The following is a 13,825-nucleotide window of genomic DNA, read 5'->3' on the forward strand; positions in this document are numbered from 1 at the left end:
AAAGAAGTCCTGGTTGCTTGAGCAGTCATCCAAGGTTTTAACAGGCTGTCATTCCACTCATGAAATCTACTGTGGAGTTTTCACACCTTCTAAGCCTCTAATGATGGTGTTGGATGCGTTCCCTTTCGGCAAATAGAACATTTGCTCACAGTGACATCTGCAGGATTAGCCCAGATTATGAAAACTTGAGGTACAAACTGCATGAGGTCATTCAATCGGAGCATGCAATGCATGCTTTGTTGATACTAATGTATTCAATAGACATGGAAAATGAGTAGTGTCTGATTTTTTAATGATACGGCACTACTTTGAAATGCATTTTATTTGGCTCTGAGTAGATGGGTGCACAGGCTTTTTAAGTCTTTCTTAAAACAGTATTGAAACAATGTTTGGGCACTGTAAGTGTTCCTCCAGAGATAGAAAACACAATTTCAGTGTAAGAAATGGTAAAGTTCGATTATTTTTAGTGTGAAATGTTCTCTTTATGTTTCCACACACAGTTTCCTCGCTGAGCTGCTGTAGATCGCACAATAAGTGACAGAAAGAGGGTAGTTTGTTCTAGAAAATACAGTGACTACTGTGAAATATGTATTATCTACTTCCAAATGCTGAAGCCTCATATTATGGTTGAATTTTGATACTGTACATTTGCACAATATCAACACACCAAAAACTGTTTATATGGCCATATGAGCATAAATTGGAGAAAAATGTGAATGTATCCTTAAATCTCTTACTGTCATCCCGGGTGGTAGAAGTGTCTCTTCTTTTTCTTTTCCATATTTTGTAACATGTTTTTATGTTCTTAATATTAGTAAGTTTTTGTAATTTATATTAATTTGACGTTTTTTGATTGTTGTTAATTGTTGTCATGGGTGCATTTCTGTGACCTACAATATGTTCAAGATAATAATTAAGTTGATTTCTCTCCAAACAAGTCTTATTCAACCACGTGCACTGGAAAGTGTTGACCTCTGTCGTCCCTGATTCATTGCCATGTTATCACTGACTGTGTTTGTGGCCTCATGTAAACATATATGAGTTATTACCTTGAATCCTTGATATTTTTGCCCTCTTTAAGAAGGAAGAAGTCTGAATATTAGCTGTGGAGGTGGACATGATGATATAACGTCTCCAGTTTATTTTTGTTAGTTGAAAAAAAAAAAGTTCGCTTGGCTAAATATGTGGTTGTCTAGTGGAGAGAGGCGCTCCCACTGTTGGCTGGTAGTGGCTTCAAGTTGAGCAGTCGAGAGTCCCGCAGCCGAACCATTGGTGCGTAATGGTGCACGACTGGACGGCAGATGTTTCACCACCGGGACACTCTGTCTTTGCACACTTTATCTGAACTCTTCCGACTTTTTTCCTCAACGTAGGCGTGCGTTAACTTGCTCTCCTGCCCTTTAAAAAAAAAGTAATCTGAGGAAAGAAAGGGACGAAGAAGAGAGAAAAAAAAAAATTGGACTACCTCTTCAAACCGTCCCGGTTTTTATACCGGAGAGTTGTCGTCATCAGCACCCCAGATATCCCCCCTTAGCTCCCTAAATGGATGGTGCAGACTTGGTGGGCTATGCAGTTCAGCACAGACCAAAAGATTGGAAACAACTTGTGAATATCCGTCAGTTTGGCGTCTAGAGGGAAACGCTCAGAAATGCCGGGCTGCTTCGCTGGAGCTCAACTCTGAGGACTTTTCTCCTGCATTCGTGCTTTTTTTTTTTTTTTCAGGAGGAAGCTCTCTGCTCAAAGTTTACAACAGAAAGGAAAAGTCAGCGCTGAAGTGGCAGCTCTCACACTATAGCCCTCGCTATGGATTGTATGTATTTATTGATGTGCTTCTCACTTTTGGATCCAATTTTCGCTGCAGAAACACATGGTGAGTTCTCCACTTACTTTCTTTTGTTTGCACTGTGTAAAATAAAATGCACCCTAAAGTCCAACTGTTGAGGAATCAGAATACACAATGATGGCCTATTTATTGATAGGACCAGTCAGTCTGACAGCCTTACTGTTCTGGATGTAGTCAAAGTGTTGAACTGCTGGAGTTTACTTTATGTCTACAGGATTTTTATTCATAATACCAACATTCATTCTGAGCTACCTTTATATGTTTTGTATAATAATAAGTATAAAATAAGGTTCTCTCTATTAATAATCATTCAGCTTACTTTGCTTTATAGTCTTTTTCCATAAGAACTTGCCATAGGTCTGTGAATGTGATTCTCACTTGACACTATCTGTCCCATCAGAAAAACTCTCTGGAAAGTTAAGTGAATATGGTCTTATCGTGCCATTCAGCACAGACTCCCGTGGCAGGTACATTTCTCACGTGGTCTCTGCTGGAAGCGGAAGTAAAGGTGCTGCAGCCGCTGATGGTGATGCCGCCTCGGCCTCTGGCAGCAGTAGAAGGGTGGCCCGCAGTGCCCCCGAGATGCCCCCGGTCACCCCTGCCTCGGCGCAGCACTTGTTTTTCAATGTCACCGTGTTTGGGAAAGAACTGCACCTCCGCCTGAGGGCCAACAAGAGGCTGGTGGCCCCGGGGGCTTTCGTGGAATGGCAGGAGGACTTCGTGGAAAAGGCCAAGCAACGTATCTACGGGGACTGTGTTTTCACTGGAGACGTGAGCGACATGCCGGAGGCCTCTGTGGCTATCAGCAACTGTGACGGACTGGTAAGTCAGAGCATACTTGAAATATAAATGTGATGACGAGGGATGTACCAGGGAGAGAAGATGCTTTCTCTTCTTTGGCACAGTGTCAGACAGAATGCAAAGTGTTATGGGTTTGCATGTGTTTATTCTTCTTCAGGAAGTCCTTAACATCTGATCTAAGCTTGCTCGTGCATCAGACATACATAAAAGCAATATTCCATCTGAAATCTACCGCATCCTTTAAGCATTAGACATTCACGCCTGGGTCCTTTGCTTGGAGACGTCTCAAACATTGTGCATGAGAATAGACAGGAGCATACTGAACACAAACCCATTATTGAAACTGGTGAGCAAGAGTATAGATATCGGCTGATGCAGTCCATAGAACATTTTCATTTTGTCACTTAAACCTGCATCAATTAATGTTTTGCCCACTTGGGGGCAGTTAAAAAAAAAAAAAAAAAAAGCAATGTTAGCCATCATTTTGGAGTTTCTGGCCACCTGGCAAATGTGCGCGCAATCTTCCCTTTCTTCATAGCTCTGTTTTCACCAACTCCTGAGAAAAATATCTCTTTAGCTGCTAAATGCTCTATTTTGTTCAACAGCTGGTCGCTGTTTGGTTGGAGCTTTTTGCGTGAAAACTGTTGCAGCTACATCTGACATCGGCGTTGGTGAGAGCAGCAAGAGAGTTACAACCATAAAGTTGCAGCCCGTAAAAACCAAAACATTGGGCTGTAAGATGCTTCAGGGCTCCGTAAAGCCGAGGTCAAAACAGTTCAAAAGGACACGCCACAATCCCTGCACACTTCTTCTTCTGGAGCGCTGTGTGTCTGCTGAACACCTCATGTGAGAAAAGGTCTGTCGTTGGCAGCTTTAATTTTCACAAAGTCCACAATTTCATCTCTCTGCTTCATGGTGCGTTTTTCAGGACAATTGAGCTTTCGATGTGGCATCAGCACGACACAAAGAAACAATGGTCTTACCAGTTCAATGTCGTCATCGCTGTATTTTCTCGCTCTCGTAGTTCCTCTGTATCAACACAAAGAAACCGCACTGCAGCTGAGAATACTAGGAAAAATGTATTCATTAAGAATCTTTCATTGGACAATGCCATGTGAAGTAATGCCCTGAAAGGTGAAATTGAGGCAAAAAGCGACACAATGCTGTATTCACATGAGTACAATATGAAAGGTTTTTATGGATTGTGTGTTACAAAAGAGAGCAATCTTTATCACAGTGCTCTTTAATTTGTTTCAAGGCCTAAGACAGAATGCCAAGATGGTTTAATAATTATGAGCTCAAGAGACGACGAGGAGTTCAGCAACAGTCTTGTGTTGACTTCTGTTCTTCTTCTCTACAGACATGAAAGACAGAAACAGAAGGCCGGTTCACATGACCACAGGCTTCTGACATGTAAACAGCGTTCTCATGTCAACATCCAAGTCGCTGAATTACTTATTCACACAAAACTTATGAGAACCTCTCTGGTAAACACACGATTTAAAGTGGTGCTTTTGTGTGATTCTTTGTGGAGAAACTCAGATTGACAGATTTGTCAATTAACATTAACTTATTTTTAGTCGACAAGATTGTACGGGTGTTAGCCAACTTAGAATTGTTTTTTGGTCGTCCCACCCCCATCTGGTTGTGAGCAGCATGGTGTGATGTTGTTGAAAGCTAACGCAATACATTTGTTCTTTCTTCTTTATTAAAATGAAGACATCTTTAAATGTTACTAGCTCTCACATATTAGCATTGATATGGACATAAATGCCAGTGTCAAAATCTAGCTCTTTTAGAGACACAGATCAAAGAGGAGGAGACTTTGGGTCTTTATGCGGGTCATGGGATGGATGGTAGATAAAGAAAACATACTCATGCTTATGACTTGCAAACATTCATGCCATCGGAGATTGTTGTATGTTTGCAGAGTGGGTCGTGTGAGTTTTCCCATCACAACATCTGAAAGAAGGTAAATCCCAGAAGAAACCTCAAAATTGACAGTAAATTTAATAATGTCGACATGTCTAAATACATTTGTACGGATGACAAGACTAGTCTGACATGGAGATTTGCTTATGGTGCTCAGTGTGTGTGTCTTCCTCCACAGTTGTGTGGTATTCATTTTCTTGAAAGATCTGTTCCTAATCACAACAAAGAGCAATTTTTCTGTCAGTTTTCATTACTTTTTACCTTCAGTACAAAATAGTATCCACGTAATATTGCTGCCATTGAGGTATGTGTATTATGCAGTTGGTGTCTTTTTAAATGTCCAATTTCAAAGCTTTGAGCATCACAACATGTCCATTCACCCCTCTGGTGGCATCAGAAGTATCTCATACTCGGCCAGCAAAACGATCTGCTTGGCTAGATTTATGTTTTTTTGTTTTTGATTTGGCTGTAGTCAGGCTCTTAGGAATATCGTCCATGTGTTTCCTCGCATCAAAGCCAACACAGAGGCAGACCTGTCTGTGCATGCAGGGGTGTTCGGGAGGCGGACAGACAGTTCACAGGCAAATTATTTAGTCTCAAGTATCTGCTTGATGTGGAACGACATGCAGGAGATGTCTGATGAAAGGAGCGAGTTTAGAAGGAAGACTATACGTGAATCACGGGCTGAGGTCGCCGCATGCGGGCCAAATCTCTTAGATGCACTGTGCTGTATTTCTTTACGTACCACCGGCACTCAAACCTTCAAAAGTATGTTTGATGTTTTTCCCTTATGGAGAACACACGCATACTTTACTGGAGCAGACGTATATCACAGTTGGGTAGATAGAGCTCAGATTTGAAGAACACATCAGCCAACATCACAACTCCTAACCTTGCGTTTTTTCAATTGTTTCATTACTTCAACGCGAATGACACACTGAAGCTTTGCTATCAGTCGCTCACATGGAGAGGACTCCCTAACTGTAAGGCATGACATCACCAGTTACAGATTACGTTAACTTGGTCTCCTGCCATGTGCCCAGAGGAGCTAGAGTTATGGCATTCCAAGCTCAGGACAAATAACACATTCATACATTAAAGCTGCAAATAAATCTGATATCTTCTGGATATATTTGGCCTCACAGCATTCCCAGACTGTCCGCCAAGGTTGCAAATAAAGTGAATGTGAAATGACTCTGAAACACCTTCACTTTCAGTTTAATTCTAATGCGGATTATGTTTAATTAACCAACATGTCTGCTATATCTTCCCCTCTGACTGGAACTCCTGCTAGATAGCAACAGCTGTGCGCTCCAGACGAGCATGAGCTATTGTTGTGGAGCGATGAGTGATGGCTATGATTATACTGTTGCTGCTCATGTGTTGGGTATTAGCGCAGATGACGGGCTGATTGAATTACATGTGTGATGGAAACACGAGTGCCGGATAGCCGCATTCAGGGGGAGCGCTATTTCTGTGTCCATCAGTTAAAAAGAGAGAGAGAGCCACCTAGCAACAGTCAGCAGGCTTCGTTTTTTGGGGGTTTGGTGGGGCAGTTTTCCATCCATTGGAGTTGGAAAATGCTTGCATAAATTGTTCTATTCATGCTTGTTTGCAGGAATTCTGCACAGGCCTGGTCCCAGTCCAGTATTCCAGAATTCTCCGGTGTTCCAGTACTCTGCTGGCACCGATGATAAAGGCACTAAATTAAGAGCTCCATCAGTGGAAGCCCGACATCTCAGCCAACAATGTGACTTATTTCCTCTCAGTCGAGTTAAAGTTACAGTATGTCTGACTAAACGTGTGTTAGTGTGTGCGTGTGTGTGTGTGCTCATTCAAGTGCACACTGTAATACAGGACACGCATAACTGTAAGCACACAAATCACAGACACCAGGGAATGTCACAATAACGACATCACATCAACAACAAATAGCAAATTAATTAGCGGAGTTTTGAAACTGACTGCACACACATATCAATTCAATATTGCATAATAATACATTGCTATATACTACTACTAATACTCCTGCTACTTGTTACTAGTATCTCTACATCTCCTATGACCACTACTCCTAGACATTATTACTACTACTACTTCTTCTACTACTTCTTCTACTACTAAGGGTAATACTGTCTTGCTTTTACTGGTAAATACATTTTAAAAGCACACACAGCCAGACGATGAATACTAGGTGCTGGACAGAAGAACATTGAGAAGAGGAAAGAAATAGAGTGCGCGCACTATATATAATGCTCCCATAAACATCTATTTAATCCCCACCAAGTGCCGTTTCAAGCTTTAAGTCTAAAGTCTGAATAAAAGCTTTATGTTGTAAATGTCACTTGGTGGTTATTAGATACTGTATATGTCAATGGGAGCATTATCTAGTTTACTAGCACTTTGTCTACAACCAAACTACAACCATTACTTCTACTGCTATTGCTACGACAACTACTTCTACTTCAACTACTCCTACAGCTGCTACATATCCTTTTACTCCTCCAAATATTAATAATAACAACACCAATAATGATATTAAAAGGAGTGTTTATCCTTTTAAACTGACTATCTTTTGTTTCAAATCCAATTAGCTGCTCACAGCAGCCTAATTACCTTAATTACTTGTAGTATTGTTATTTTCCTCTTCTTTGATATGAGTCTCATGCAGATGGGTGCTGGTAATTATAAGCCGGATTTTCTCCTTATTACCCTGGTCGTGATCACCAGCTATGCTTGCACTTCGTGGCCCTGCACAGTGAAATGTGAAAGCTGATAAAAAGGAATCAAGTAGTAATCCCTTCTCCCACAAGCTGTCTCATACGATTATCTCAAACCTGCGACTCTGCTGAGTCAAGCACCACTCAGCCATGATTTACTCGCCGGCTCATTGATCCTCCATTGATCCAACATATTGTGTGACCTCGGGAAGATGTGTGAGCATACCTTGATCTCAGCGGCTAAGAGTGGATTGCCTTTTTACTCTCTCCCTCTCTGTGTCTCGCTTGTGGATCAACAGAGAGCATGCCTGGAGCCGAAATTACATGTCTCTAAACAATGTGCTACAAATTACAGGTTGAGCCCCTGGAAGGACGCGCTGGACTTTAATTTCCTTGCACAATGCAGCTCATGCATGGCCTGCGGCACTTGTTCCATTTCTATATTGTGTTTGTTATTAATGTACCTCAATAGGCATCTCTGTTAGATTTCAACGATTTAATGCTAGCAGTTTGTTGGGACAGTGTCTTTCTACATTGATGTAAAGAAATAGATCTTGGCCAGTGATCTGCCTCACTTTTATAGTTTCACGTTGATTTTCTTACTTACTCAAGTCGCTATGGAAAATACAATAACCAATTATAGGGATTTGTTAGTTGATCAATGAATTATTTTTTTAGTTGTTGCGTCCCCTCATCTGAACCAAAAGCCACGCCCTCGTCTGTCGTCTTTGAAATATATCTATTTTCAGCAGCGAAGTGATTTCACCAGCTTTGTCTAATTTGTTCCTCGCTTCGCTGCTGCAGGTGACAGACTCTACTTGCTAGTTTGCACAGCAGGCAGAAGTCTCTCTTGAAATTACATACAGTATATGTCCACCTTCAAAGTTGCTCTTACGGATGTGTGGAATTTAGTGTACTGGTGAGTTTAAGAGTTAGCTATATTTGCCCTTTCTTTGTGCGGTGCCGTGACACCGCTGGAAGCCTCACTGCCTCAGTGTTTTTCAGAAAATCGTATCCTCCACTGAGCATATCTCAAAATAATCCCACTTGTACGAACACTTGCATCATATGGAGTAACCTGATTATCTCTGCATCACAGCTCAATTTGAACAGAAACAGTGTGAAATCTGAAAAAAAAAAAAATCTAAAACGTTCACAGCTCATTTTAAATTGGCCCATGATGGGTGATGATGAGGTGTTATTTTCACTGTTTGCATGCGAATTAGCAACACTTCGACTCAATTTAGTGTAATGAGACAACTTTTGCTAATTATGACTCAAGGGTGTAATTTTCCTCTGGGGAGGAAGTAACACTGTTTTATCTGACAAAGACAAATTGAATTGTTAATGACCCGATGATGGTGTTGAAACAGTCAGTGGATCCCCAAAATGTATACAATTCATTCTGAGGGGAACAATGTCTGAACCTGGATCACTGTGATGGACCGACTGATGTCATGTCATGTGACTTTTTTCGGCCCTGGGTTGATACGGGTTGCCCCAACTGTTTGATTGGTGGAGTTTGTTAGGGATGTACAGTATATAGCCTGACAGGATAATATGCAGACACTACTTTGGGCAAAAAATACACCACTGTGCAGAGAAAAACAACTAATCGTCAAATTTGAGAGACTGGAATCATTTTCAGGTCTTTATTAATTCAGCTCAATTAAATTTCCAGCAGGGTGAAGCCATTAATAATACTGAGATTAGCTGAAAATCCAAAAGCTCTGTGTCCCCTTCTCACTTCTGACAGCAAACGTAGACCTTTCCCCAGCTTAGACTTTACCATGCAGTGTACACATGTTTACATTTGGCTCCTCTGTAGGCCCTTCCAGATGCTGCTGCTCTCTCCCCTCACAGACCCGGCTTCTCTTTCCACCCACTGCTGAAATAAGAGACCACAGAGGAAGTATTCGAGCATGTCTTACTTGGCATTTCCTGGTCAGGGGCTGGACAGATTCTTTCACTCCTCTTTGCCCTTACTGTCATATGTCCACACTTAATTTCACGGCGTTTGTGTTGTTAGTCCTGAACGACAGCATGGCGAGGATTTTGAGGAGTTTTTTTTAAGCAAAATGTTCTCTTTACTGCATTGTATTTAGATTTCTTTGTGCAGCTGTAAATACACACATTCTTGCCAAAGTCCTGTTGGTGTGCCTTCTTCATGTGTGATGATAGGCTGGATAGATTTCTTTTTTTTTTCTTTGTAAGGAATATGAGAAATAAAATGAACTGCACTGGTGCAGTGTATTCAGAAAGCACAGTTTGTGCTTATGCTTAATAGAAACAACATGGCAACACAAAGAAGAAATATTTCAACTACAGTTATATAAGTAGAGGATGTAACATCCTCTGTCCTTAATTTACGTCACATTTGGTCGTGTGGTTTTGCTTAATTAACAAGCACAAGTTGTAACTTAAAATCCAATTAAAACCACCTCTGGATCTACGCCTGATGACTGGAAATTTCTATTGCTTTGTCTTTTCTTTTTTTTTTGTACATTTTGCCTTTATTGGACACAGCTCATGGTAGAGAGCGTGTCAGGACACATGAGGGAACAATATTCTCTGGATGGATGTGGACAAATATTGTTCCAGCGTCATACCATTTGTCCACCAGACTGGTGACCTGTCCGACGAGTCTCTGTCCTCCCATGACCCAGCAGAGGACAAATGGTGATAATGGATGGCGGTAGAAGCTCTGTACTCATGCTGATAATGTAATGGACAGACAGGCTGTAACAGTGAGCCAAGGTGAATGGTCAACATTACTTTACAACATAACATTACGTTTACTGACGTGTGTGAATTTCCATCGACACAGCAGACAAAACATGTTCAGTGGACAATAGATTGAGTAGTAAATTACCTTCCAGCATTCTCACTTATGAAGCGATTATGTAGCTTGAAGGGAAAAGCTGTTTTTCTACCAACTCCTGTGGGAAATATCCAGCTCTTAAACAGCTAAATGCGCCACTCTGTTAACCAGCTATTTGCTAAATGTGTCTGTCTGCTGATAAGGTTGATCAAGGTGGGTTTTTAGAGCTGAAAACAGCTGCCTGCATGCAGCTAAAAAACAACCCGATGCGAGCGGTGAGAGTGAACTAAAACAGTGAAGTTGCCAGACAGAAAGTCACTATAAAGCTCCGTAAAGTCGAGGGGAGCTGCAGATTCAGGTGATAATTCTCTTAATAGAAGAATATTGATTATGGCCATTTCATTTTTTTTTTTCTGGTGGGTAGCAGTGTAACCTTGGGACACAATAAATTATTCACAGTACAACATCACTCAACGGGTTTACAATCAAACTAGCTGATGAAGTAATCTACCAATACGTAGCCAACACATTTTGTCATCACTTTATTTAATTACCTAATGACTCCAACGTTACATGGACAATTGTAAGAACCCTGAAAATGAGTCTTAAATGCTCAAGTGAAAAGTATGTGAAATATAACGTAAGATACTTGAGTGGGCAAAGGTAGTGAATAAATGGCGAAACCTGTGTGTATGGCAATTTACATAATTTACATAATTAAATGTGTCCAGTACTCAGAGCCGGACTGATATTCAGTATTCAGCATTTCTCTAAGAATCATTGAAGGACTTCAAACACACTGGGTTTGCACTCTTAAGTGTTCATATTAAGGAAATGCCTGCACTGAATCAATGCAGATTGACATTGTGTGGTAAATGTAGAAATTAGTTTTACACCAAATTGAGACCAAGTAATAAATATTACAGCTTTCACACAGTAGAAACTGTAAGAGTGAACCAGAGGTCGATGTTGGCTTCCCCATGCAGTCCATCTAAATATTTACCTTCAGTCACATTAGGTATACAACAGAGTCGCCTGAAGCAGAGGATGTTTACTTTATGGAAATCAATGTGTGCAAATGTTTGCGCTCACATATGTAATGCAATGCCAATCAGGACGCTGCATTGTAACTTCAGCTCGGATGCTGAAAATGAGAATGCAGGGAAAGAGTTGATGTACCAGTTTTAGTTGGGTTGTCGATGGATTCAGGTCCAAATCTTGACATTCTAGTGCAAAGTCTTTAAAGACTAAGTAGGATGTTATAAATATGCATCTTGAGCGCCCTCTATCGGTTAAAACCAGTTTATTGCAATTCAATTTTGCACCTGGCTGCTCTTGAGCTAGGTTGCGTATACGGAGGCAGCTTTCATCACCAACAAAGCATAATCATAATATTCGTCAGCATTGTAGCAATTGGCATAAGCTAATTGAAAGGGTAACGGCTATTATGAACAGTTATTGTTAAAGTAAAGTAGACCAAGCCCAGCAGTTTATGTGGTGCCTTTTATGTTCTGTAGTTGTAGCATGAAAGCATGGTGGAATTAGCAAGCTAGCCAGCTTAGACTAATTTGTAAGAAAACTAAGGTTTTGGCACTTGCCACTCGGAGAGCGCAGACAATGGTCCATTGACGTGCTCCTTGGGTCCTTGGGTCATTGGGTAGCAGGTAGTTGAAAGGGTATTTGTTTGAAATTACTAATTGAAGTAGAGCACATCAGGAAGGTTGGGAGGAAATGAATACTTAGAAAATTTAATTGTTAAACTTCAACACATTGAATTGAATTCTTTGAACGTCACAGAGCTTTGAATTCACTGAAAAACATGAAAGATTGAAACGTAGCTGAATAGAGACATTGCTACTTATCATCTTGTTCAGTGTGAAATCATGGTGACACTCAATACATCTCGATGGAGGAGTTGTTAGTGAGGGGCCTCAAATGTGTGTCTACCTGCACCATTCCCCATCATAAAATCGTCCAGTTGATCTGGCACACTATAATTACTGGCTGCAGTGGAATTACCGTCCTTTGAAGGAGGAGGGGTGCACTAATTTGAAGCCCTCTTTTTCCAGGCAGGTTTGATCCGGACTGATAATGGGGAGTTTTTCATCGAGCCCCTCGAGAAGGGCCAACAGGACGTGGAAATGAAGGGTCGTGTCCACGTGGTCTACCGCAGGTCGGCCATCAAGCGGGAGACGGGCCAGCGGAGGGAGGACCTCCACAATGAAGGTAGGCGGGGAGAAGGAGCCTGACATCAGTGGAAACAAAAAGCACTGTGTGTAATGTAGTGAAGCATTTAGCAGCTAAAGAACCAGCTATTGCCCTCAGGAGTCAGTGGAGACCAAAACAGAGCTAAAAGATGAGTGAATATTGAATTACAGACACATTCTGATTGTTACAGTTGTCCTTATTTCAGCACAACAATAATGTAAAATTGCCAAGAATGAAATGCTTAAAGCCTGCTGATTGATTGACCTGCTGAAATTAAAGGAAACCAGTGTCTAAAACTGAACTTAACTATACATATACTATAACTCCTATCACCGCTCTATATTTATTAGGCCTAACAGCAGATGCAGCGCTCCAAAAGCAGCTGGTAATGTGAGGAATTCTGGGCTCCAGTGGTAGTTCTGGGGACAAGGGAGGATGGGGGAGCCAGTGAGGGGAGAGAGTGGTGGGGGTTACCCTTCCTTTGCAGTCAAACGACCCAGCTCCATTGTGAATTATTTTTCTATTCCTTCCTTGATTGCTACAACAATAGCTTGAGCATCTGGAGAAAGACTCTTACCATACTTACAGATTCACCCCATTTCCAAGCATCTCTTCATTTCATTTCACAGCCCTTTCAATCAAGTCACTCATTCACATTTTCTAAGCCTTTTTTCATTTATTTTTTTTACTGCCCTCATGAAAAACACTGTGTTCATTTTTTATCTTTACAGGCTACATTCTTCTATAAAGTGATGCAGCTGGATTTTCAATTTAATATTGTTGCCAATTTAGCCTTTTCCATCACTGTTTCTGTACCTACGCAAAACATCTTCAGTCATCAACTTGGTCAATGAATCCATTATTAAAATAATCCAGTTTTTGCAGTTGTTGAACATATTTACCATAATGTATTCTGCCGCCACTGGTGCGAATACGTTTGCGCCTGTTGTGCATCTATGAGTTTGTCCGTTATTTATATCTCGAGAGTTTTGCAAGGAGCCAGTTGTCTGAATGTTTTTTTGCAGAACACTGCGTTTATCCTTGATTTAGATTTTTCTGCATTGTACTTCAGAAAATACTTTGTCCAACTGGTTTCCTGCAACAGAATGCAGAAGATACTGTGTAATGTCTCCATTAGTACCTGGCTGGCTTGAATCACTACCGTCTCTCAAAAGATTATTATAATTCATAGCTTTAAGCAGCATGCCAAGCTTTTAAGATACATGAGACATTTTCTGCCAGACAAGTTCAAGCGTTTCAACTCAGTGCATGAATATCACAGCGACATTAAACAGCTGTTGTGCTTTATGAAATGGATGAATGTCATTTGGATTTGGTGCGACTCAGCTGGGATTTGGGCCATGAATGCCCATATTATAGTTGGGCTAAATGTGGACTGAGAGGAAATACACTTCTCACTCTGTAGGCCAACAATTTATGAGTCTAAGGGGAGTATTTTGACTAGAGATCAAGTGGCTTTGAAAACATAAAGTCCACCGG

The 13,825-nt window shown here is 41.0% G+C and overlaps 1 protein-coding gene across 4 annotated transcripts in view; it reads left to right on the forward strand.

The window, feature by feature from the left end:
* Positions 1-1,232: 1,232 nt before the first annotated feature.
* The window catches only part of adamts14 (ADAM metallopeptidase with thrombospondin type 1 motif, 14), a 32,657-nt gene continuing 20,064 nt past the window's right edge, over positions 1,233-13,825 (forward strand). For 3 of the 4 annotated variants that reach the window (XM_031843234.1, XM_031843235.1, XM_031843238.1), the window contains exons 1-3: positions 1,233-1,870; positions 2,244-2,665; positions 12,187-12,343. In XM_031843234.1, coding sequence (XP_031699094.1) covers positions 1,804-1,870; positions 2,244-2,665; positions 12,187-12,343 — 646 coding nt within the window. In that variant the 5' untranslated portion in view covers positions 1,233-1,803. Of the gene's footprint in view, positions 1,871-2,243; positions 2,666-12,186; positions 12,344-13,825 lie in introns of those variants that run through there. The other variant, XM_031843237.1, reaches the window with a different exon arrangement.

The sequence above is a fragment of the Anarrhichthys ocellatus genome, unplaced genomic scaffold (assembly GCF_004355925.1).
Source record: "Anarrhichthys ocellatus isolate YVR2014 unplaced genomic scaffold, GSC_Weel_1.0 scaffold4, whole genome shotgun sequence".
Lineage (NCBI taxonomy): Eukaryota > Metazoa > Chordata > Actinopteri > Perciformes > Anarhichadidae > Anarrhichthys > Anarrhichthys ocellatus.